We start from the raw sequence: 27,047 nt of genomic DNA, 5'->3' as shown, positions 1-27,047 counted from the left end.
CAGGTTGTTTTATGCAGCTTTAAAGAAAATGGATGGGATGAGAGCCAGACTCGGGCTGCACCCAGAGACAGATATTAGAACATTTCTACAGTTATATTGCTTCCAGCTCCGTTACCTGATAAAACCTTGTTATTGGTTGATTCTGGAAAACACCCAGGATTATGTGCACAAGCATCTTTTTCAGTCCAGTATAAAAAAGGACTGTGAGTTTTCTAATAAAATAGCTTCCTATAAGATCTGATCATGGTATAGTAAGAGAAAATAAATTATGACTAAGTTAAGATTAAATAAAATAAAGTCAATACTTAGTAGGTTACTTTATATGCAAGGGATTAGACTTTACATGTTATTACTTACAATAAAAACATGAAGGAGAAATAAATAAACATGAAACATGGATTACATTTTAGGGATATATGTGAATCTCAATAAATAAGAATATCATGGAAAAGTTCATTTATGCCAGTAGTTCAATTCAAAAAGTGACACTCATGTATTATAAAGATTCATTACACATGGACTGAAATATTTAAAGCGTTTTCTTTACTGTTCATTTACATGCACACAATACTTGGTCGGGGCTCCATTTGCATTAATTACTGCACCAGTGCGATGTCGTATGGAGGCAATCAGCCTGTGGCAGTGCTTCTTGTGCACCTTTTTCTACTGCACTTTCTCCTTCCACTCATCTCTCTGTTAATGTGCTTGGATACAGCACTCTGTGAACAGCCAGCTTCTTTAGCAGTAACATTTTGTGCCTTGCCCTCATTGTGCAGGGTGTCAACGACAGTCTTCTGAACAGCTGTCAAGTCAGCAGTCTTCCCCATGACTGTGTAGCCTACTTAATGAGCTGATTAGAGTGTGACACCATTAGTTTACAATATTTAACTTTTTTAGAACTTTATTTGATCTACTGAATTTTGTGTTTTGTTAGCTGTAATTTGTAATCATTACAAATAAGAAATAAACACTTTATGTGAGTTTGTGGTGCACCTGTATATCTGACAAGTGAAGAATTCTCCATTAGCTGTTTGCCTCTTCCTGCCAGAGTCCCTAACCATGCTCTATCGTTCCCAGGACGCTCTCCTTGATATGGTGCGGAGGTCCAGGATTCACTTTGTTCACTGTATATTGCCTAAGGCAGACGCCCTCAAGGCTCTGAGTGGATCCCTGTTCAAAGCGGGGGAATGTGAGGCACAGGGGGAGAGTGGAGATCCCGGCTTAATGCAGCTGGATGTAGCCTTGCTCCGTGCTCAGCTAAGGGGCTCAAAGCTGCTCGATGCTCTCCGGATCTACAGGCAAGGTGAGCCTGCTGCTTATAAGTCATAGACTAGTAGCAGGCAGGGTAAACACGGACCTCCTTGTTTGAATGATGTCCTTAAAGAAATCTTAAGAAATATCCTGCCTTAAATTTGAAATTTAGACTCTTTAAACATTACCTCATTTCCAATGATGCAACTCACTGCTGACCTTCACAGGTTACCCAGATCATATGGTGTTCTCTGAGTTTCGGCGTCGCTTTGATGTGCTGGCACCTCACCTCACCAAGAAGCATGGGAGGAATTACATCGTGAAGGACGAGAAGAGAGTAAGTCAATCAGAGAGAGAGGGAAATGTACGACCCTACCGGTTGCCAAGCTAGCAGCAGAGCGAAGATTAATGTTGTGAGGAGGCAGCTTCATTATGTCTGCCCCTGGTTTGTCAGCAGCCAACTGACAGAGAAATAAACGCTCATCCATCAGAGCCTTTGTAATGATCTAATCAACTTAACCTTATCAATATCATGCCTGTTAAAGAGGCACATCAGCATTTTGGCTTAAGGAGCTTATCATCTTTTGTAATGTGGAAACAAGCTGTCAACATTTTTTCCTGTATCTCTGACAGCACTTGTGCTTTAACCCTTTAGCGCTCTTGTTGCAAATGTGAGGCAATGTAAATACAGAAAAGAATAAACAACTTAACAACATATCAGTATTACTTAACGATATTAACAGTGTATCATATAACAAGACTCTGATGTTATGAAACCATAGAAAACAGCAACTTTCTTTGCTGCGAAAGTGTTATGATGTGAAACATTTCATGCTATAACATGATGACGTAAAGTGTGATCACAGGCCAGGTTTCATGATAAGACAAGATAGGTTGGTCCCAGTGAGAGCTGAACTTCCTGTCTTATGTGCTCATGATGCAGTGAACTGTCATGCTGTACGTAGCCTTTTTTTCCATGAGCCTTCTTTGGATAGTACATGATCATGACCACAGATACAACACATTCATAGACACATCTTTTACATCCATGATCCATGCATCTGAGGGATCAGTACCACACAAATGTAATTCTCATGAAAGATTAATTAAAATTCAGTTTTTAAAGTTATATGCCTATAATTGTGTTTGCACAAGCTGATTCAAATAACACATCTTTGTTGTATGTTCAGAAAACTTGCAGCATGAGCAAACCAGGATAACACCTAGTGATGTTAAAACATGTTAAAAAAACTTTTCTCAATTATGATGAGAAAATTATCTTTGGAAATGGAGCATTTCTACTAACCTTTTTTTAAAGTTGGAAATGTGCACAAAATGGTATGTAAAGTGCCTGTGAAATGTTTTTAACTGGTTGTGTAACAGACTGAAATAAATATTGATGCCTCTTAATGGCTGATATAAGGCAAACAAGACCATCAAGTAAAGTTAGATTTTGCATCTGAAAGATGGTTTCCAAGGAGGGACATGGCCTGTATCTGAGTACACTTAACCCCATAGTCTGGGTCATTTGATCATTTTGAACACAAGTCACCATACTCTAGCACTTTGCCTGAGTCTGCTGGTAGAGGTGGTCTTGGGCTCGATTCATGTGAATAATAACTCTATTTTTAATAATAATGACTTTATTTGTATGGTACCTTTAAAAACAGAGGTTTACAAAGTGCTTTGACAATAAGCAGAATCCCAAATAAGACAACACATCATAACACGTCACAGGCATAAGAGCACAACGAGAAAGGGAAAACCCAGACAACAGAAGAGCCCATGAAAAATGTATCCAACGTTGTAACCCCAACATCATTATGACCCACAAGACATATTGTGAAAGGCATGCCAAAGGCATGTGACTTAAGCAGAGCACATGAAAGATGTGAACTCAAATGTGGCCTAGTACAGAGGAATTCTAAATGTTTCCTGTCGCTTTAAACATCACACCTGCACAGCAAAGATCTGTTACGTCCCCTGGGCTACACTGCAAATGTAGAAATAGAAAGGAGGTCGTTGTTGGAGTCTAAAACATCATACTAAAGTTTCTGTTGTAGCCTTTAGGATGGACTCCTTTGTCTGCACATAGAATGCGGACATGAATGGTTGCCATGGTTGGCTCTTCATCTTTCCCCTTCTTGGCAGCTTTACACACTATTGGTGCATATTGCCACCTACTGTATCAGACAGATAATGTGAAAGCAGACCAATGGAAAGAGATCAGGGGAAAGCAATCACACTCTTGCATGATATAAAACAGTTTTTCCAAATGTAAAAATACAGAAGAGGATTAGAACCAGAGGTGAAGGAAAAATAATACTGTGCACTTCAAGACTGAAGTGGAAATGGCAAGAAAAAAGTAGAAATTTTGAGAATAAAGCTCAATGACAATGTCAAGATCAAGTTGAAATGTCAAGAAAAAAGTTGAGATGTTGGGAATAAAGTTGAAATACAGTGTCAAAGTTGAAAAGCAGAGGAAAAAGCCAAAATGTAAAAAAGTTGAAATGTCAAGAATTAAGTCTAAATGTTTAGAATAAAGTTAAAATTTTAGGAATAAGTTCAAATACAGTTTCAAGATCGAAGTTAAAATGTTAAGGAAAATTTGAAATGTCAACAAGAAAGTTGAAATGTTGAGGATAAAATCAAAATTTTGAAAATAGAGTTGAAATGCAATTTCGAGAAAAGTTGCAATTTTGAAAATAAAGTCAGAGTTTATTAGTATATTACTATTTGCAATCCTGTGGAAATAGTATTGAAGACCATAAGAAACAGCAAATGTTGACTGTCTCTACAAAATGCCTTGAATCGATGAACATGTGAAACTATACTTTGGATTTAACACCGATGAGATTCTTTCTCTTTTAGCTTATAAACAGTGGCCAAGATTTACTGTTTGTTTTAGTAATAAGCTTTGACTTGTAATTTAACAACTTATTTCTTGAAATTTTATTTAAACTTTAATCTCGCAACTTCTACTTTTTTCTTGACATTTTGACTGTTATCATGATGTGCATTGCATTATTTTTTCCTTCACCTCTTGCCCTAATCCTCCTCTGTAGGATGAGATTTTCATATACAGACAAAAAAATCAATTAAGAGAATAAAGGTGCCAATCTGTCCACAGGGGGCGCCAAACACAATTATGTAATTAATAAACAGCTGCCTTGATATTTTTGTCTTCAGGAGACCTTTTCCTGATCAAGCATGAGGTTTTCTAATGTCAATAAAACATATGTAATGATGTCAAAGGTTTAAACACAATACATTATTATTAAAGGATAAAATGCACATGCATAAATATTATAAAAAAGGGAGCCTTCCTGCCGTAATGTGGTCAGCTTGTTGTAATGTCCTGCAGATACCTTATGTAATGTAAAAAAAAAACGTCCTATTACTAAAGTACATTTCGAGGAGTATGAAATGCTGCTGATCATTTTCAGTTTATGCAATGATAGCTAAAGGCTGTCATGCAAAAGGATGACCCTTGTAGTTGCTGATTTAATGTTGTGCATTCATACTTTTTGCAACAGAAGCTTGGTTTGAAGTGCAGTGGAGAGAGATAGAAAAGTTTGTTTCTAGAGAGAGACGGGGAGAGAGAGAGCGTGAAAGAATGGGGTTAAGAGAGAAGAGCTCTTTTCCCCTGTGTCTGTGTACTAGGGCTGAGTTTCTGTGGAAACACTGGCAAACAAAAGCCCCTCAGTGCTCATGGCAAACCTCTCCTGGTGTAATCTAGATGCTCTCTTTCAGGCTGGAGGCTCAAGCTGAGAGAAAAGGCTAAAAGAGAACAGTACACCTACAGTACATGCAGGCTGCTTGATGGACAGGGAGAGGCTCCAGGCTGGCTGATGCTCTATCTTTCTATGTGCTCTGTATGTGTGTTCAAAGCTATAACAGGGCTAAGACCACCAGGGGGTCCTGAGGAGTTAGCCAGGAGCAGGTGGATTCTTGGGGAAAAAGTTGTAATTGGGTAGTGGTTGGGGTTGGGAGGTTCTGAAGAGCCAAACTTTTCCCAGGCTTACTTTGAAAACTAAACCCAGCCGGGAAATGGATGTAAGAGAAGACTGGAAACTGCCCTGTGCCATTAGTTCAGCATGGTAACTTTTGGGAGCTGAGGACTACTGAAGTGTTGCAGTGTCAGTAGAAGTTCCCACTGGATCTGCTGGTTCAAAGACTAAGTCTGTGTATGTTTGTGTGTCTGTGCATTCACCCAGGCTGTGGAGGAGCTACTGGAGTCCTTGGATTTGGAGAAGAGCAGCTACCACATGGGTCTGAGTAGGGTGAGTAATGCCAACACAATTCAAACAAATAAAAAGCTTTAAAAGAGAGAGAATAAACCTTTGCTGCTGGTCACTCTCATGTCTTAAAGCCCTGTGCACATAGCTGCAGTGCACTCCTCTTTTCATCCTTGTATTTTCTCTCCTTTTAAAAAGAAGGCACTTACTGTCAGGGGGAGTGTGTCTTTCATTACACCTGACCCTCTTTGAGGTTTGTTTTCCTGCCTGTTTTGGATAGTTGCCAAGCCATACCTGCCCCTCCAGTCTTTAAGCCACTAGCTACCCAAGAGGCATGTCTCTACTCTGCCCAACTATGTGAACACATTTCCTTCTTTCGTTTCAGGTCATTAGAGCAAATTCTCGCTTTCATGGCCCTCTTTGTTTTTCACCACGATCGTTGTGGAGTAATCACAGTAAATACTGACTGGCATGCTGAGGTCTAATCCTATCAGCCGGGAAAGTGGACATCAGCCAAGAAGTAAATCAAAGGAAACAATAATGTACAAAAACAGTGGGACTTATGAACCCATACATGTGCACTGTACTGGGCTCTTTTATAACACACAACACAGGAAGGGTTTGGAGTTGGCTTCACATGGTGCCACACTGTGGAATGTAAAATGGGCTCAGGAGTAGACAAGCACCATTGGCCATTCACAAAGCATTCCAGTGGCTTCCTAGCAACCTATCTCACATGCATGCCAATTACAGCAGGCCCACATAACCTTTGAGCAGTGGAAGTGGCACAGCTCACACAGATTTTGAAAAAGCTAGTAGAGAGAGCTGTATGTATTAAAGCACCAAAGCTTTATACTTTTAAAAAAGGCACTTTTTGCATCTTTTTTGCAGATTCTGCTAAGAACTTAGGACCTGTGCCCACTGACACCATTTTTTGGCACTGGCAGCCCATATTTTCAATACAAACCAATGCATTACAGCGTCGAGTGCTTAGCTTCCCAAGGACAAAAATTGCCTTGATATCAAGGGTTTTTTTAGCCGTGCTAGCAGTGCTTTCAGTTAATAACAGTCCAACTTTAAACCACTGCCACACCTGTAGATGTCCCTCATGACCCATGAAAGTCAATCAGTCAGTTAACAATCTGTGTTTGTATTGGGCCAGACTGTGCTCTTTGATATATTATCAGAATCAGCTTTATTGGCAAAGTATGCTTATGCAACAAGGAATGCGACTCTGGTTAGCTTTGCTCTCAAAGCGCAGAAATTAACATTAATTATAAAAATAAACTGAAAAAAGTATAAAATATTAAGATTTAAATATGCACAAGCTCTTGTTGGTATTATTTCTAGTATATACAGGGCTGTGTGCATTGATAGTACAGTTGCAAAATGTGCAAAGGGTGCAAGGATGCTGTTAGACATGATCAGAGTTTAAAAAATGCAAGGATGTGTCCAGATTTACATGAGGTAGATAAGATATTTTAAGGTAGTGTATTAGTGCTATGTGCATATGAGCTGATGCATTTTACTACAGAGAGCCTTCTTACAGAATTTAAGTTACAGTAACTTGCAGCATTTGAGTATGGTAAGTAGATAAATCAGTAATTAGTACAGTTAATAGATTAGTGAGTGCAAATGTGCATAATAGGTGAGGCATTTTACCACAGTGAGCTTCCCTGCAGTATTTGAGATAGTAAAGCAGTAAGAGACAGCGCATAGTGTTTCACATTGAGCAGGGCTAAAGTGCTTTTCTGACACTCTGTGACTGTTAAGCATTCATCAGAGTGACGGCCTGGATAAAGATAAAGACCCAACACCAATCACCTCACCAATGAGCTCAGCACTAGCAGTATCTAGCTCCATTACAGTAGCGAGGAAAACCTTTCTTTGATGGTCTAAGTCAAGCTAAGCTAATAGCAATGTCAGAGGAGAACCTGATACGATGGTACAATTTCCAGGTCTAGAGCTGCTGCTAATGCAGAACATGATTCTATTACTTTGTTTTCATTGTTATATCCCAAATAAAACAAAATATTAAGGGCCTAAACAGACCTTAGTCCCTCAATATCAAGGGACACAGATGTTAACTTCTATAACCAAGGAACAATAAGTGCCAGTGAGAAGCACTTGGTTTTGTGGGCAGCGTTAGCTGTTAATAGACAAGGGCCCTTAAATGACCAGGAATCTGTAACTGTATGCTCATAGCTATCATTTGGATTGTTCAAACTTTATTTGCAAATAATATCAACAATTAAAAAAGTCTGAAAACACACAGACCTGTAAAGTTAGGGCAGGTAAGGAGAAAACTTGGAAAAGACTTAAAAAAACATTAGTACACAGGATTTACATAGTTACTAGAGCAATAGTATGTTGACAATTGATGAATTAAAGATGACACTAAATAAGATCTCTTCTTTTAAATGAAAATGATTTTATGCTTTATGAAACATTAGGATTGAATTAAAAATAAAAACTTAACAGACTTCTAATTACATGTTAACAGCCTTTATAGATGTAAAACACATGCACTTGTATAAGAAAACACTCAAACACTCACTAAGATAATCAGTTGAGCCAAATGGAGTATTTTAACGTAGTCATCTTGCCTTCATTTACTTACTGTGTTTTACAAAAAGTAAAAAATGTTATTTAGACATCTTACTGGAATATAAATCAATACAACGGGTTTCTTGTCTACATGGGCTCTTTTTTTTAACAAGGCTTTGGGTTGTTAGAGGTACAGTTTCCTTCTTTTTTGTTAACTTAAAACTAATTTCATGCTTTATCTTTGTTATTTGAATTAGCATCCAAAAAGTGAGAAATGTATATACACTCATATTTAATGCCAAAGAATCTATGAAATCACAACAATTGGACCTGGAGTCTTCTTTACGTGATGATATTAAAAAAACTGAGGGCCAATTCTAGCTACTGTATACAGATTAGGGATGCACAGTACTATCTGCATAAAATCAGGATCAGTAGAGAACTGCTTAAAAAGTAAATTATCAGTATTGGCAGATATGAGGATGTCTACTACTGTAAAAGCAGGAAAAAATGAGCATCTACAAGAAAAATGTTATTTAACAGTCATTAACAGGAAAATTAGCTGTTTGTAATTTAGTATTTCTTAGTGCTAATTCTAACAGAAGAAATTAACTTATTTCACTTGACAACACTAGATAAGATTAAGATATAATTTTACATAGAAATATATTTAGTAAAAAACATCCTGTCCTGGATTAAGAAGTAAAGTTAATTTCCTAGCACCTTATTGTGTCAGCAGACATTACTGCTCTCTTCTTCTTTTGTCATTCAACGTCGGTTAACACGCTTTAGATCCTCTACAGCCACCATGTGGCCGTGGAACCACATCAAAACTAGGTGCTGGTTAGGACAATAGGAAAAAATATGGGTTTAAACACTTGCTTGAAGTCTGTAAATGCATTCTTTAAATGACCAGATATTTGAAAACATTGCCCATCCCTTGTCTTTTAGGTTTTATAAGTTTCAGGCAGACGCTTGTTTATATCTGTATCGGCAAAAATCTATTACCGTGCATCCCTAATATCGATGTGTGTACCAATAGACTGACAGAGACTTTAATCACAGGTTATTAATGTGAGTAACCACCCGTCTGTCAGTAGTTCAAGTCCAAAATAAGCAAACTGCAAATTAATCTGGTGTCACTGAATGCATTGCTCCTCCCAGCTGCTTTGCAGACTTGACCACAAAAACCGCTCCATCATTTCCGGCGTCTGCTTTGTTAACGCGTCACATATGGATCTGCTCATTTAGAAAGCTCTGAGACTTGTTTAGAGGGACCTTGGGTGGAGGCAGTCCATCATCCATCCATTTTAATAGCGTGCAGCCATCGTATCTGGCATGCACTCACACTACCTAATCCCTCTGAAGTATCGACAGGCTGTGACGTGATCTGCTTTCCATTACCTGTTTACCTGTGTTTTACCTTTGGCCCAGATTAGAAACAGACCAGGCTGATGGTCAAGATAACATTAATCACAGCTTTGTTAGGTGGATAAGACTGTCTCGTCCGTGGATTATGCTGCTTCTTATTGATTAACTACTTCAGTGCAGTTATTTACTTACTATAAAACTATGTTCTGGTTTGATTTACTGTTGATCTGAATCAGGACGTGTAAGTCTAATATCCCCTCACAGCTTCACATGATCTGTAACTATTTGATCCTTCACTAATAAGATAGTTCAGCTTCATGTGTGTTTGTGTTTGTTTTGCTGTAGTTGTTCTTCAGAGCTGGCACCTTGGCTAAGCTGGAGGAGCAGAGGGATGAGCAGACCAAACGTAACCTGACCCTGTTCCAAGCGGCCTGCAGAGGCTACCTGGCACGGCAAGCCTTCAAGAAGAGAAAGGTAGGCTTGGAATCCCACTGAGAGGGCTAAATTGTACATTAAAGTTGATTAAGACCCCAAAGAAGATTGTTATAATTTTTTTAAGTTGTAATATTTGTATTCAAATAAATTCTGACATAATATTTTAGTGGCTTAAAGAGGCATTTAAAACAATACAACAGTTTTACCACTTTCAGCTACAAGTACTTCAATAAAAACTGTTAAATACAGCTCCTGTGGGGAACATTTAGGTCAAAACCGCCCCCCATGGAGACAGAGCAGGATTTATTTCTTTGCCACTCTTGTCTTAAAAATGTGTAAGAGCTCATATATCTTTAACTAAAATGCCTAATGCAACTCAAAATTAATTTTTGGGAGTTGAAAAATCAACACTGTTTCTGCAGAGTTTCAACAGATGTGAGAGAAACATAAAAATAGCCATTGAGTCAATCTTTTCCCTGATGCTCTTGTTTAGTTTTGTAGAGAATAAAAATGCATCAGTCTGTGTTTTAGACGGTTTCATTACCAGCCAAACCCCTCTTAGTAGCTTCAATGTTACACAGTTAACAGTAAGAAACTTTAACTAGAGAAGATGGAAATATTTCCCCAGAAAATATTTGAATTAAACTATAAATCCTTGCATAGTGTTGATTTTAAAGTAACATAAGCAGGAAAATCTTTGTTACTTGGCAGTAATGCCTTCCACACCCAAAGAGACTTCCAAAAACTTTTAAAAGAATTTTAAGAGACAAATGCCTGACACCCCCTCACATCTAGAGGAAGTGTGTGAAAAACTTTTTAAATCGCAGATGGAGATTCGGCAAAGACTTGGGCCACTTACTGTCTTACTCAAACTAGATTCCCTCGAGATGATTTCCCATCATCTGGAATGTACAACTACAACTTTTTGGCTTAAAACAGAAAGAAACCAGTGGTCCGTTTTTCCTTTTTCTGCTCTCTCCACAACTCTATCAGTTTCTCCTCCTATTTCACAGTCCAGGAGAATCACGTTTCTTCACCCCCTTGCCATATTTACTAGTTTGCATCTTCTTGTATGGTGTTGGTGTAGTGCTAACAGTGGTCATGGCCCTGAACAACACAGTTTTGTATAAAGCAAGACTAAACATCCGTTACCACTTTGAAGGTGACCACTTGGCAACAAACAACTGAGATGCTACAGCTGAAAAAAAAAACATGTTTATTCTCATTAATCTTCTCTTAGCACCCTATCATGTCATATTGACACAAGTATTCAGACCCCTTGCAAAAACACTTGAAAATTAGCTCAGGTTCCTCCAATTTCTCTGGACCTTTGCTGAGATGTTTCTGCACCTTTATTGGAGTCCACCTGTGGAAAATAAATTGTTTTGACATGATTTGGAAAGACATTCACCTATAGAAGGCTTCAGAGCTGACAATGTATATCAGAGCAAAAACCAAGCCGTAAGGTCAAAGGAATGGCCTGCAGAGCTCAGAGACAGGATTGTTGCAAGGAGATGACCTGGGGAAGGCTATAAAAACATCTTCTGCTGCACTGAAGGTTCCCAAGAGCGAATGGAAGAAGTTTGGCACAACCATGAATCTCTTCCAAGAGATGGGCGCTTGACTAAACTGAGCAGTTGGGGGTGAAGGGCCTTGGTAAGACGGATGCAAAACAAGAAAGCTCACTTGAAGTTCACTTAGTTTTTTACAAATCCAATCCTGCCTCTGAGTTGTTTTATTTTTAATACATTTGCAAACATTTTCAAAATCCTGTTTTCACTTTGTCATAATGGGGTACTTAGTGTAGATTAATGAGAATAAAAATGTTTTTTTGACTGTAGTATGAGGCAGCAACATTACAAAACTGAAAAGTTGAGGGGGTCTGAATATTGTCTGAATACACGCTATGTTATCAGCATGTGGTTTAAACAAAAGCTGTGCCAAAAAAACAACAAAAAAAAAACAGATTTAAAAGGAAATTTAAAAGAAAGAAACCCACACACAAAAAAAACCAGCAGCTTAATAGCTGACTTCACTTGAGTCCAGAAATATAGCCCAACTAAAAGGTCCATCATTGTCCAACAAAAAAAAAAAGAAAAACATGAGTAACAAAAATATAAACAGTAAGACAGGAAGGTGAGACAACAAACTGACACAAAGGGGAAGGAAAACCAAGACTTCATAAGGCAATCAAACATGTAAAAGACTCATCAGAGAGAGGGGAAACAGTGAAGGCTTAAACCTGAGGGAAACGTGCACCGTAATAAAGTAAAAAAGGACGTGACACAGGGAAAAACCCACAAAATAGACCTGAAAACACAACAGTCTATCAAATAACATTATAGATATAGTAACAAAAGAAGATTCAGGACATATGCAGCCTTTATAAATGTAACTTAAAACAACTGAATCATCACAGTGTAATTACACTTCCTCTCAATAGGTGTTGCTTAATTATCTATCATTATTTGTCTAAATCAACATCATAATAAAAGACCAAAAAGTGATTAACTTTTATTTGTCAAATTCAGAAATGCATGGATACAGCTGACCCTTTCAAAAGCAACCAAATCAATACCAGCTCTTACTGCCTACCTGTGTCTTCAGTAACGTGGGTGAATGACATGTCAGCTCTAGAAACCTTGTTGCCTTGGAGTCCATCAGAAGTTTGACTTCAGTGCTCAGAGCTAATTTTAGAGCTCTGCCCTTGGAGTAGATCAAACCATTCCTGCAGTTTATCTTCAGCTAATTATAAATGTGTACTGTTAATCTACCACCCTTTCTTACTGTAATCTATCCAATCAGCTCCCTCAGGGCGATATTTGATAGTGACACGTGCGCTTTCTCAAAGTGTTCCCCTCTTAAAGCCGCCTTTATCAGACATGCTGCTGACTCACACACCCAGCAGCTCTACCTAGCTTCCATTTTTCTCCCAGCATGTGATGGGTCCATCTCTCTTGACCTCATACACGTCCTCTTGTGATGTATGGAGCCCTGCGGTCGCTCTCGCTCTCTGTGATTACTGTTTAAGTGAATGTGCCGCTTCAGCTGGCTCTTGATGAAACGGCAGAAACAGAATCAACATGGCTGCTCTGCTTTCAGTACGACATGCTATTAGTAAAGGGGGATCTTATTCACCAGCACATGATGGCTGTGAGATTATTAAATTCTTTACTTTTGCACTAAGATTCATCAATATGACCTCTTTGATACCTGGACAGACTTCCAGCTCCCCTCAGTCATTACAGTTCTTTACCATCACAGTGTAAGTAATGAATGTGAGTTCAAATTGGCAAAGCTAAAGGACCAGTGTATTTTCTTTATTAAGTTCAAAGGGTTATTGGTCACACAGTAAAGCAGGTTAATGCTGCATAATGTGCAAGAACTTAAAGGAAATCAAAAGTGAGAAGCCTTCAACATTGCTAGGCAACCAGGCAATTACAAAACCCATTAGCATAGAGGTAATTTTTCTCTCTGCCCCCATATGCCCCCTGTCTCCTGTAAATGTATTCATAATAGAAAGATAAGACTTTATTTACATTTTATCCTGACATTATCGCTCTTTAACTGGGTTTAGGTTGGCAAGCTTGGATGTAACATGTAATTATGAATACATTGACAGCTAAAAGGAGTCAGGGATAATTTAGTGTAGAGGCTTATGGATGGCTTGGATGCGTGATTTTTATTTTATATCATACTCACAGTGCATATTTAATAAAACGACAATAAGACTTAAAAAACAAGAGACGTTTTAGGTGCAGGAAGAGCAGGAAACTCTAAAGGCCTTGTTTAAAACCCCTAGAAATAGATCAAATAATAAGAAATACTTTTTCTTTGAAAAAATAATAGACAAAAACTAGAAAATCCTGATGAAAGAACAATAAAAAGTAAATTATGTATAACAAGAATGTAAATTATGTATAACAAGAATGAAAATGAGAAGGCGAGCAAATGATCCTCTACATATGACTCTGATATCACTTTGTATCTGTTTGGTAAATTAAAAGAAACTATAGGTTCTTTGCACAAATGACACAACGCAGCAGCGGAGAACTGTTGTTTGGGGGCAAGTGGTGATCAAAAGATTATGTCTTCTTAAGTTACTTTTGTGTCCTGAAAGAAGTGAAACATTCAGGCATAAAAACAAAGTGAAACGGCAGCAGGCAGGTGTTAAAAAAGGCTCCAGGACTGAGTACATTGATCACCTCTATGCCAGGTAAATTGCCTAAGCTGTGAAAAAAAACATACAAAAAAAAAACAAAAACTTTTTTAAGTTTAGGGATTGTACGGATTGTACTCAATGTATGTAGAAATTGTGTAGCTCAGAGGTACATTTAGAGCCTTAAAGTACTATCTTTCCTCCATTCCCATTCAGTCCTTATAGCCCCCACTTCCTGACCCCCAACTCTCCTTCATGATCATGTGGTTGCAAATGACCTATTGCAGAAGGTACGAGAAGAACACTGTGCAAATGTCATCCCATCTTTTATCAAAATAACCATGATTTTTGCCATAGTTGAGCAGTCCTAGTGGTGATATTGTCTACGTATGAACATGTTGGGAAGGCTTAGCATTATTAACAGTTTGATACTGCCTTATCCGACTATATGGCCTATGTGATGCAGGGCTATGGGGCAGCTCAGTGCATTTTTCCACTGCTGTAGTACATACCAAAATGCACCGTCAAACTTGAATCCATCCAATAATGAAAAAATTTACTTGTCAAATAAAGTCAGAGAAGTTTTACTTTAATGGACTTCAACATGACGTAATCTTAAAACAAAATGTTTAAATCTACTCCTAACATTAGGAGGTGTCTGTCTGCAGTCAAGTGTGAGATTGAGATGTAGAGAAATCAAAAGTGAGGGGCAGAGCTAAATAAAACCCCTTTAGCAGATAAAGTATGCTGGATTTTTTTCTTTTCAGCTAGTTTTTACATCTGGTATGTGCTGTATAAAGAATATCTTCTTTGAGCGATCATAAACTGAAGGGCATCTTTCTCCTCTTAAATCTTTTTCTTTTTATGTTACTCCTGATTCAGTTAGACGACCCCGGAGTAATGAAACAGAAGCCGAGCTGTGGTGGATTATTAAGTGATTTTCATCTCCCCATGTGGAAGATTTACCAGCTATGTTGTTGTTCAGTTTGAGAATAATCATCATGTAATAACATTCAATTGAGCCCTTGCTGTTACCCTGTTTTTGTGAGAATTGATTGGGCTCCATTTCTCAGTTTGAAGTATCTATTCATCCCTAGTACAGTACACTACATGATAATTTGCTTCAGGAAGCTTTGCTGATGAATTCTGGTAAGTGAAGCCTTTAAACACTTGATGTTGATATAGATGAACGTTATATAAAGTCCCAGGTTCTCTTGATTAATATTCGCTGGCATGTTAACCTTGTAAAGTGTGCCAAGCTCATGTGACATTAAATGACAAAACTGTTTTTTTCTCTCCTTCAGCTGTCTCCTCTAGGGGACAACCTGACATTTCTAAAAGTATGTTATTTTGTCTCAGCAGGCACTTAGCGCATTGGGAGTTTTGTCCTTCAGGAACCAGAATAATGTTTTCCCAGCTATTTGCATTGGAATCAGTGTAGAGGAGCAAACATGAGCTTTTATGCAGCAGTAGTCTACTTAATCATTTTAACAAATCTTTTCTTTGATATACTACTCACTGAAATGTTTGATCATTTCTTAAATGGACCCAGGATAATGGGTGATTCCTTATTGTTTTATAAACAGAAAATCCCATTGTTCAGTATTGAAAACTTTATGAAATCCTGACTTTAAAGGTGTTGATCATATCTGTTTTTGTGTCATGTAAATCTCTTGGTATAGTCTGCCAACTGCATCATAAACAGTATGCTAATTTACAGCAAGGTTTACTATTGTATGAATGATTTTTATTGTAAAATTGAGATGTCACAGTAATGATATTAGTCAGCAGGTCTGTCATGCAATCCAAGTTTCTGAGGCAGTATAACTACAGCATAAGAGCAATGCCACAGATGGAAAAAAGGAAGTAATGATGCAGTAATGATGCCTTTGTTTTTTATTTTGATGGTGACAAATCATGCCCCTTTTTACCTTATAAATCAGTCCCTTGGGGTCTTAGTGCCATGCTTTGGTCAAAACATAAAATGGATCAAACACCAGAGGAGGTCCTTGACCCTGTATAAACCAGCTACTACCAGTTACTGATAATTTATTAAGATATTTTCATGACCAATACTTTTTCATCAGTTGAAAAATGCATTTCTCCTTTATCACTTTTTACCATAAATCCTTTACACTTAAATCATAGTTCTCTAGATTGCACTAAAATATGTTGCCTTAAATATGTTTAAGTGCAAGAACTCACTGAACTACACTTTTCACTTCTTTTATATGCCTGTTATGCCTTCTGTGAGTAAGTGTTAATGTTGCAAAGCAGACTGATAGATCAGATTCCATGTCTCTCAAAAGGCAAAACCTTGCAAAGCTCCAGTCTGAAACTACTGTGCCGGGTCTGGAAATGGACTTAACCAATCAGCATTATTTGAAGAGAAGACGAGAGGTAGCAATAGCTGTCGCTGGTGTAGCATTTAGCATGGGTGTAGCAATAGTGTAGCAGGAATTCAATCAGAATTAGACCACATTTTTTATTAAATAAAGAGCAAAGAACAGCATTGAAATCTTTTCATGACAGAAAAAGTGAATTTTGCTCCTTTTCATACCTGCTTTGGAATTATTTTGTGATAGTTATGAGAGGTGATTAGCTGTACTGTGAGCAGGTATATACAATGGCTGCCACCAGTGTAGGGATTAGGGGCACATTTATCAAAACTGAGCCGCATTTTTTATTAAAACAAGAGCAAAGACCCATACTAAAAGCTTCTCTTGGCAGAGATGTTTTTGCACTTCTCCACCCACAAGCCCCACTGATCATAAACCACGATAGCACCTGAATATCAAGGTCTCATTTTCTCTTGTTACTCTGATTGGCCTGTAATGAACATGATGAACAGAATACTCATTCACTCACCTTCTGAGAATTTTTTTAAAAGTCCTGCACTTACCAAACACTTTTTATGGGAGATTTTTCCAGATGAATGTGGAATATATCCTGTGTAATGAATACTGTACATGACATTTTCATGCTCAAAGGGGATGTATTGCAAACCCTCTTTTTAGTATTCTCTGCATAAATTTGGTTATCCAGAATAACCAACTCACAAAATTAAAAATAAACCAACCCAGTGCTCTGATTTTTTATCTCATGTGTCTGAAACATGAAATCAGACAGTTTGTTTGAATCTGTGCTTCTTGTGATGTCATAATGGGAGTAATTACAGTATAACCTACCCCTTACCGGGTACCTCCACCCACAGCCATGGAAGCACACAGCTCAACCTGTATCAGAGCACCATGGGGAGGAGAGGGGCGGGTTGAGGAGGCGTTTGTTTCTTTTTGAAAGAGATGCACATTAAAGCTAGCTGGTCTGAGAGAGGATGTTTAGATCTGGTTATAAAAACCTCTTCTGGTGCTTGGTCTATGTTCAATTTTGACCAGAGCACGGCACAAAATGGTTCATTTAGCCCACAAGGGGCTGTGTTCAGAATGTATCACCTTACAGTTTCATTGTAAGTTACATGTTAAGCATTTCAACAAAGAAGGATTACTTTTTATTTGTTTGAAACCAGCACTTAAGAATGTGCAGGAATGATAAGCAAGGAGAATGTTTGGCATCTTTGTCCACCAAGGGCACCAGTTAGAGGATCTCCTTATACGCTGATGAGAACATTTCCATAACTGCAGATTAGAAAAATTACCGTCATACTATAACATATTATAAAGATATTTTGATACAGAAATTCCAGATTCCTGTTAATAGTAATACAAGTAAGAAAAAAAGAAAAGAGCATTAAACAGGAAACATCTCAAGCAGGACCAGCAGGCCTGTGATTATCCCATAGGTCGCTGGTTCTCAACTGGTCTTGCCTCTGGAACCACCACCAACATCATGAAAAATCACAACCCAAATTTCTGTAAAACTTAGCAACTTAAATTTATTTGAAGAGAAATGGTGCTGTTTGGACCTTAAATAGAACAAAAGGTAACCAAAAAAGAGACAAGGCAAAACAAACAATTTTACCAAATTTGTAAGCAGTCGGATCATACATGCATACGTTTTATTTTCCTCAATTTTCCTGTCGTAACATGAAGCTCAGCGTTAGTTCATGCATCAGTTCATCATACTTCTCACTAATCCATGCTTGCATTAATGCTGATGCACCACGCTGCTGCTGCTGGTAAAGCCTAACCTCCTCTACCCCAGCCTCCTCCTTATAGCATAAAGCTTGTTTCACCCTCATATTCAGATTCACACTATGATGGATTAATTGCTTAACTAATTTTATTGTATAATCATGAATTTATCGATCCATATGGGGGTTTCTCACTTACCAGTTGATCATCTTTTGAGCAGAGCCTTCTCCGTCAAGTAAAACTGTACATCCATTCTGCAATTAAATAATAATTGTGAGACAAGAGTATTCTTGACTAAAGAAAATTTCTGTAATATTTTAGAGATCTTGAGGAATTACTGTAATCAAAGGAAACCTGCTTTGCTATCACAAGAAAAGGAGATGAGGGAGTTGAACTCTTGAGAAAACAACTGAATTGTGGTTATTACCACAAAGTGACTGCTTTTCTGTCTCTATGTGTCTCTTTGACTGGCAACCAGTCCGGCCTCTCACTCATTGACGGATGGGATTATCCCCAGCTCACATGACCTCAAACAGGATAAGAAGTGTAGATAATGGATGGATGGACAACAGGAAATTAGAGCAAAGTAAACTATATGGAGATGTATGTCTTCAACAGAGACAACTGTTGAAGACAAAAAGTCTCTGTTGTGTTCTACAACAGAGACTTTTTGTGGCATTTTTTTCCAGGTACACATCCACAACCAACTGAAAACAGCTCTGTGACCCACTTAAGGATCACAACCCACCAATTGAGAACCATAGATGAAGTCAGAGCTGCTTTAAATAAGCGAGGCATCGTTTTATGTTCCAGAGCTGATTGCAGAGTGATGTGCTTCAAACGTCAGATCAAAGTGACTTCAGGTGCTTTCTCAGTCATGTATCACAGCACTCAGATGTCATGCCTACATGCTTTCATATGTGCACACAGTAACAGCACATCTACTTATTGTTTATGTAAAAAAGAGAGTTGGGAATTTAAAAACACATTAAATTTTGGCTCACAATCCTAATTCACATCACTGTCTCACAGTTGTCACACCCTGTTAGTGTGATATGAATACCAAACTGCTTTTCCACAGAGCTCATGCAGTTTAATCTTTTGTTTGGTTTCTATTCAGTTTTGACTAAATATGACAAGTGAGACCTGCTTAAATCTTCTATCAGAGATTTACTGCATTTTGCTCTGTGTTATGGCTTTCACTGTGTGACAAATCCTAATTGGTCATAGAGAGTACCTTCAGGGCGATATGTACCTGATGCTGAGAATTGTGTTGCTCTAATTGGGTTTGCCCGTAATCTGCTGCTGCTGCTAGAGAGCCTCATGCATAAGCAGCATGGAAAATGTGTAATACTTGGAATTAGCTGCCAACATGTTTGATTTAATTAATCAAAAATTAGCTTCCAGCCTTGGAACACGCTCTGCAGAAACTCTCCAGAGGAGGCTGGCAAGTCCTGGGATCGCTCCTAGCCCAAACATAGACAATATAACACAAGAATGAGGAGTGAAATGTTTTTCAAATATTGTTCAGGCTGTGGATGATATGGTGGCACTAAATTAGTTTTTATAAAGCATGTATTCCACTGAGAAATTAAAATTTGCTTAATTTTACCTCTCATAATGTGCAGTACACTCTGCATTTGCACTCAAAATCTACTTTCAAATACTGAATTTAACCAAAGACTTTAGAAAACATGGACAAAGTCTTAGTTGTATCAGGGACTTGTTTTTCCAAAGGGGCTTTTCAAAGTCAAAATATGGCATTGGCCATATTGGCTCTCTCACCTAACTTTTTTTCCCATCCAGGAACAGGCAACAAGATGGAGATGAGATTTGGCTAAAGCCTCAAGAGCTTAAATGTGACCAACTGTCAGCCACTCCCCTTATTATGCAGATTTGTGCATAACTCCCATACCTCACATAAGCAATAGTTATTAAAATGATCTCTCATGCATTTTTTATACCAGTAAAAAGTAAGCTGTTGAAAACAGAGCCATTTATCAAGCAAGGATATAAACATGATTTGTTCTGCAGTAAAATGCACCATTTAATATGAGCCCTAACGGCACTACTTTGGCTTTTGAGCCAGTCCTGAATGAACACTCGTCAAACCACCATTTTTTTGTACTTTCACATTAGCAAAACCAGACGTTGTGGCTGGCATTTAACACCAAGTACTGGATATGCTGCTGAATTGAAACCAGTATCAGCAGAGTCTGACTTTTGGACCATTTTTCCTATAAAGATTTTCAAGTTACGCCATGCCATGTTGCATGCCTGGCTGCGGGTACCATCTTTAAATGATTGTACACAGTCCCCCTTTTTAATAGCTGAAAATGAAAACAATATAGGAGAACAGTTCTGCTGCATTAAAGAGTGCCAAATAAAATCAAATAATCAAGCTGGGGAAAACTGATGATGGAAAACATTTTTTCCTAATTTCATGAAATACCTGGAAAAAAACAAACAAAAAAGAGGTTAAACAAGCTATGATATGTTTACTCAGGTGCATATGAATGTTAACCTGGACTGTTTCATATACCCGATGCATGGATATATGAAACAGCCCAGGTAAATATATATAAAGATATAGTTTACATTCGTAGAAAGCTCCCAAAAAAGTGTTTCATAAGGTGCAAATCTTTGAAAAAAATTCCCAGAGGGAGATTGGACAAACATTCTGTCTTCCACATTCACTACTGGCCAATCAGAACAACAAGACAAAATCCTGTAGTAAACACAAGGAGCTCCAGTTGTATTCTGAGCTCAAGAGGCTAGCATTGCCATAATTTATAAAAGCAATATTGTCCATTTCTTATAAAACCACCACTACACTAAAGCTATATCCAAGCTAATTGCGCCACCAGCAGCCATTGCAAACTCATGCCAAAGCAGGTTTGGAGTAGAGTGAAAACATCTCTTCTGTCATTAAGATCTTTAAGTGCTGTTCTTTGCTATTTGTGGAAAAAAATGTGATTCAGTTCTGATAGAACTGCTATAGCTCCATGAGCTAAATGCTACATATGTGCCAGCCATTGCTACCTGCTTTCGGTACAGCTAAACCCCCCCTTGTTGCTTGCATCAAGATGGGTAAGGAACAAGCAAAAGGTAGATGACAAGGCCACACTGATAGCTTGATCTGTCCCTTTAAACTGTAGTGGCAAACATCTGCATGTTTGATAGCCTTTGTACATTTTTGGCTGTAAAACAAATTGCCCCTCGGAGATAATACATTTTACCTTACCTTACCTTACCTTACCTTACCTTACCTTACCTACCTTAAAGTGGAGATGGTTGCCATTAATAATATTTATATCTGGGTTTGTAATTGCAACTTGTGTGAATGTGGAGGCAAAACTATTGGGCTATGAAAGAACTGGATGCTTTAGTATTTACAAGGAGCGTTTGAAATATAATGAGCAGATAAATATATTTCAAGGGATGCAGTGTGAGCATTCGTTGCAGTATGAAGTGACACGACATGCTGATCAGACAAACTAGATAACGGAAATAGCATTAAATAATTAGATGATGTAATAATATCTTCAGCATCTTGTAAGTATTCATCAGTAACAGGTAGAGTTGTTATGATAAGTATAGATATTTTTTGTTTTCGAAAAATAGGAAGTCAGATATTGAAATATGATGGTGGTATTTAAGGTTTTTATGGAACTGTAGACACAATAAAACCAAATTTTATATGTCTGCTGCAAGGAGATTATTTTTAAAGCCTTGTATTTTGTCTGATCTGAGCCACAGAGTGTCACCTTAGTTTTAAAAGTACATCTGTGCTGTTGCAGTTCAGTGGCTTGTATATTTGCAGATCTTGTACCCTTCCTCTGCACAGCTGCTCATAAACCTCCACATATGTATAGCATTTAAAATCATGCCAGTGTAAGAACTCTGTTCCTATACAGGGTGGTTAACAAAGTTGGGATATTTGACTTTGGGTGGTTCATTAGGGGTCACAATCCTGTCCTGAGCTTCTAACTCTGAGCTGTTTTTTGTTTCATGTTTCATATGGTACCTGTGACCTAGTGGAGCTCTGTGTGCTATCCATCTGTTTACACTTCCCACAAACATGGACTTCCCTATCCTCCTTTGGTGACTTCCTCCCTGTGTTTTTCCTCAGATTCAGGATCTCGCTATCCGCTGCATCCAGAAAAACATCAAGAAGAACCGTGGCGTGAAAGACTGGCCATGGTGGAAGCTCTTCACCACAGTCCAGCCCCTCATAAAGGTCCAACTCAGCGAGGAGCAGATGCGAAACAAAGATGTGAGCACACCTCTCTGTTTATGGATTCCTCACATTTGGACCGCCTGTTATCCTTCTTCAAATCCCAATTCCTCCAACTGCAGCATGACACTTGTTTAGTGTTGTTTGGCTTTGCTTTTTCTTGTATCACAGCTTTACCTTGTATCACATGTAACCTATAAATCTATTTTCTGTGCTCTAGGAGGAGATCCAGCAGCAGAAATTGAAGCTAGAGAGGGTGGAAAAAGAGCGAAATGAGCTGAGACTGAACACTGATCGATTGGAGAGCAGGGTGGGTCTCTTTACCGTGACAATGCGTGCTGGGAAGATGGTTGCTGTATATTTTTTTGTGCTGTTAGAGTTCAATATTCTTACACTTGTTTGTCTCTTTGGGTCCAGATTGCAGACTTGCTGGCAGAGCTGGCCGATGAGAGAAGCACGAGTGAGTCAGCGTCCCAGCTGCTCGAGACAGAGACTTCAGAGAGGCTCCGCCTGGAGAAGGACATGAAGGACCTTCAGGCACATAATATTAAAACGCTTTACATCAGAATTTCTTTTCCTTTTTTATTTTGATGTGACTGAAAATTTCCTTTTTGATTGATGTGTGAATCTGTGTGATCCAGGCTAAGTTTGATGCCATGAAGAAGCAGCTGGAGTCCCAGGAGATGGAGGTGATGGAGGCTCGGCTCATGAAAACATCTGAGCTCAATGGAGAGATGGATGATGATGACAGCGACACTGGTTAGTTGAAGTAAAAACCCACCATGTATTTATTTCCAAACTAGAAATATGAGTCTCAATTGCCTATTTAATTAATGACACTGGGTAGCCCAATGCCTAGGCCTGCCGACTGGCCATGTCAGCTTATGTTAAAGGCATAATTTCCTGAAGTGCTCATACCAGCATTTTGTGCACAGTCTGAAAAATCTCTCTCACACTAATTGTAGCTGCGGGAATTAGTGGCTTTGTTCGGCTGCTCCAGCAGGAGACATGGCATTGAGACTTGGTCACATCTTGCATAATGCTATTAAGTATATTTTCCAAGTTTGGGATTTACCGCTAGGGGATTATGATGTTCGCTCCTAGGCATACAGCTAATGCCTGTTGCCAATTGGTCCCCACCTGCTGAGAGAGGGACCTCCCGATGAGAGCATATTGTCTGTAAGACTTCTTTTATTTTCCCCTCCTCCCCCCACTTCAACCCAGCTCAGCAGACAAGCCATTACAGAGCATATCAGAATTCTTAGATGAATGAGAAAATAATCGTTGGGATCAGAGCCGGTGGCCCTGCAAGTTGTCATTATGCTATATATATGCTAATGAGCAGCACTGATGGAGGAGCCAGTGTTGGTATGTGAAGGAGAAATGGACAGCCTCTAAAATGATAAGGCTTGGAAATGAACCTGAACCTGAATGTCTGCCGGCCGCTGTTATACTTCTGATAGCCCCTGACAGCTCCAGAATTAGGGTCGGCTAAGAACTGTGGAAAGTGCCACTTAGATATGCCCTTCTCTAACTACTATTGTGCTGTGCTCTGAATTCTTACCATAGGTTTATCCAAGATTAGAGCCGAGGCATGAAGACTCCTTTGTCATATTTTTTGACCCCATAAGGTCGGGATTTGATGAAAGAAGTTTTATTTCCTGAAAGATTTTATTATTTCGGGTCTTAAGCGTGATAACCATCGAAGCCAGTACAGTGCACTCCTTAATCCACAGCATCCATCATGTCTGAGCTTTTGAGCCTTTCCGGCTGTACACCCCTGCAAGGCTGTTATTAGAGGCGGGAGACTTCCAAATGTCACTCGGACATTTTCTGAATTGTTTGTCTTTCCTCCAGGAGGCGAGTGGCGGATAAAATACAACCGAGCCATTCGTGAAATGGACTTCACAAAAAAGAAACTCCAGCAGGAGTTTGATGACAAGCTGGAGACAGAGCAGCAGAGCAAAAGACATCTGGAGAGAAGGGCAAGAAACTTTTTAAAAGTCATTGCACGAATAAAGTTTCTATTTAACATTTGGTAACCACACACTTGTGGCCACTTCAGAGTATAGTATGTGAAATAACAAAGACATACAATAAGCTGCATTAAAAGAGTCACATAAATGTTTGTTTGTGTGCACTGCAGCTGGCTGACTTGCAGACAGATAATGAGGATGTGCAGCGCTCTGTGCAGCAGCTGAAGAAGAAGTGCCAGAAACTGACGGCAGAGCTGCAGGACACCAAGCTGCACCTGGAGGGCCTGCAGAGCCGCAACCATGACTTGGAGAAGAAGCAGAGGAAGTCAGTTTTTTTCAACCGTCTTTCTCCCTCTTTATTAGTCTATTTTTCTAAAACATGACTGAGAACATACTGCTCCTTCCTTCTCAGAAGGCCTGGCCTGCACACACTCAGACCCATTCAGAGGAACACTAACATTTTCTTTAATTCAGATAGTGACTGAGATGTTCTGTAATCTGTGGAATTGCATTAGCCGAGAAAATGACTCAGACTTTAAGCACTCGAGAAGCGATCGCTGTGGCAGAATGTGATCTCTCCCCTGTGGCTAATTGAAGATGCTCTGTGGGTGAAATTATTTTCAGCTGCGCTTCAGAAAGAAAAACAGGGAATTACAGCGAGCTGACAGCATGAAACACTTAGCTGTTAAGTTCACTAACCATAAGTGTTTCTGCCCGGGACAATTGAAGAAAACATTTTGCTCATTATTACATCCCCAATAGTAAATTGATGGCTAATGGGAACAGATAAAAGTGGAGGATAAAATGGAGGAAGTGCTGAACTGATGATTGGCTCGTATAGAGAATGAACTCCTAACCTAAAAATCTGCAAAATAAGAGAACTTATGCCCAGATATTTTTTACAAATAATAAGATAATAAAGACTCCATTTACCTGTTTTGTAATGACATGTCATATAACATCAGGTTGATGCAGATTTGCACACATTCCTTATACTTCACATTACTTACAGCTTACCCTTAAAACTCTTGTCTTATGTAATCAACTCTGTGATTGTCCTGACCTCTGTGTGTGTGTGTGTGTGTGTGTGTGTGTGAACCAGATTTGACCTGGAGCAGAACCAGAGTCAGGCGGAGGTACAAAGAGAAAGAAGCCAGAGGGAGAAGCTGGCTCGAGAGAAAGACATAATGACCGGTGAAATCTTTAACCTCCGCCAGCAGCTTCAGGTAAGCTACTTTACACTACTTACGTCACACACGCTCTGATGTCCTCTCTCATGGGGACTGCTTGTCTGCTCTCTGCTCTATCTTGACATAACGGGGCTGGTCCAGATGTGCACTGTACTTTGCCTTTTTCACCCCCAGGACAAGGACAGTGAATTGTGTGGCGTGAATATGAAGGTGCAGCAGCTGGAGGCAGAGCTACAGGATCTGTCGTCCCAGGAGTCGAAGGATGAAGCCTCGCTGGCCAAGATCAAGAAGCAGCTCCGCGACCTGGAGGCCAAGGTGAAAGACCAGGAGGAGGAGCTGGATGAACAGGCTGGAACCATACAGATGCTGGAACAGGTACAGAACAGATGTTGCTGTTGCGCTTTTTCATACTAGTGTGGAAAACAGGAGCTAAAAGCTGCAAATACCACACTATTCAATGTTAAAAACTCAGAACTGCAGTTCTGAGTCCTGAACAAAACAAATAATACCCCTGTTGTATGATAAAATCCTTGAACAGCATAATAATATTTCATTCCCTTGTGCAAGAAATGGTTTTACAGCAGCTTGTTTCCTGTTTTTTCAGCAATCCCATTTTTCAGTTTTCTGTTTATTAAAATTCTGTGCTTGTGCATATGATAAATTTGATGTTTTTACATGTGTATCCTCTTCATATACTCAGGCTAAGCTACGGCTTGAGATGGAGATGGAGAGGCAGCGGCAGACCCACTCTAAAGAGATTGAGAGCAAGGATGAAGAAGTGGAGGAGATTAGGCGATCCTGTAGTAAGAAGGTCAGTGCTGCTCCTACCCTTACATATGTCCAGATTTATCCTATAGGTCCTACTTATCCTTACGCATCTCTGCCTTGAACATACAATTAATCAGACCTGGTTGAGGCAGCAGTAAGACACACAGGTATATTTTCTTCAAGGTGTGAAACGTGTCAAAGTTGAATCTGTTTACAGCTCATCTTTGAACTGATCTTTAAAACTATGTTCCTTTCAAAAGTGTGTCCTCATATCCCTTACAAAACTGGTGTGTTCATTAAAAAGCAGCATACACCAAAATATGTACAAATAATTGGCTTTTCTTAATTTCCTTGGGGAGGACTCCAGACCTTTCTGTGGTTTTATCTGGATCCCTGTGATCAAATACAGTCTACACTGTTGAAAAACACTAGCCTACCATTGTTGCAATCTTATAAATCTATGCAGTCCACCCTTATTTTAACAGGTTTTCCCAGACAAAAAATGTTATGGCTTTAGATTGTTAAATTGCTTAGAATCAGCTCAGCACACCTGCTAAAATGTGTTATGATAAATATCAGTAAATGACATTTTAATAGAATAGAGGCATAAATGTGTAAAAAAAAATCTTAAAATCTGAGCATTAATGACCAAACAATGTCTTCTGCCTGTACCATTTGAAATTTCTTGAATAGTTAATCAATTCAGAAAATCAGACCTGGTCTGTTATACCAAGGAAATCTCATATGCCTTTTATTTTTGACTGTTTACGCCATACAAAGTTGC

General features: G+C 38.8%; 1 protein-coding gene across 6 annotated transcripts in view; it reads left to right on the top strand.

The window, feature by feature from the left end:
- LOC121518762 (unconventional myosin-XVIIIa-like) overlaps window positions 1-27,047 on the top strand; it is a 104,197-nt gene that overhangs the window by 42,754 nt on the left and 34,396 nt on the right. For all 6 annotated transcript variants that reach the window (XM_041801342.1, XM_041801341.1, XM_041801339.1 and 3 more), the window contains 13 exons: window positions 1,078-1,303; window positions 1,479-1,588; window positions 5,469-5,534; window positions 9,753-9,881; window positions 22,225-22,368; window positions 22,550-22,639; window positions 22,747-22,866; window positions 22,971-23,088; window positions 24,187-24,314; window positions 24,476-24,630; window positions 25,408-25,531; window positions 25,670-25,870; window positions 26,196-26,306. In XM_041801342.1, coding sequence (XP_041657276.1) covers window positions 1,078-1,303; window positions 1,479-1,588; window positions 5,469-5,534; window positions 9,753-9,881; window positions 22,225-22,368; window positions 22,550-22,639; window positions 22,747-22,866; window positions 22,971-23,088; window positions 24,187-24,314; window positions 24,476-24,630; window positions 25,408-25,531; window positions 25,670-25,870; window positions 26,196-26,306 — 1,722 coding nt within the window. The remainder of the gene's footprint in view (window positions 1-1,077; window positions 1,304-1,478; window positions 1,589-5,468; window positions 5,535-9,752; window positions 9,882-22,224; window positions 22,369-22,549; window positions 22,640-22,746; window positions 22,867-22,970; window positions 23,089-24,186; window positions 24,315-24,475; window positions 24,631-25,407; window positions 25,532-25,669; window positions 25,871-26,195; window positions 26,307-27,047) is intronic.

Source organism: Cheilinus undulatus, linkage group 12 (assembly GCF_018320785.1).
Source record: "Cheilinus undulatus linkage group 12, ASM1832078v1, whole genome shotgun sequence".
Lineage (NCBI taxonomy): Eukaryota > Metazoa > Chordata > Actinopteri > Labriformes > Labridae > Cheilinus > Cheilinus undulatus.
This window is presented reverse-complemented; position numbering and strand designations above follow the sequence as displayed.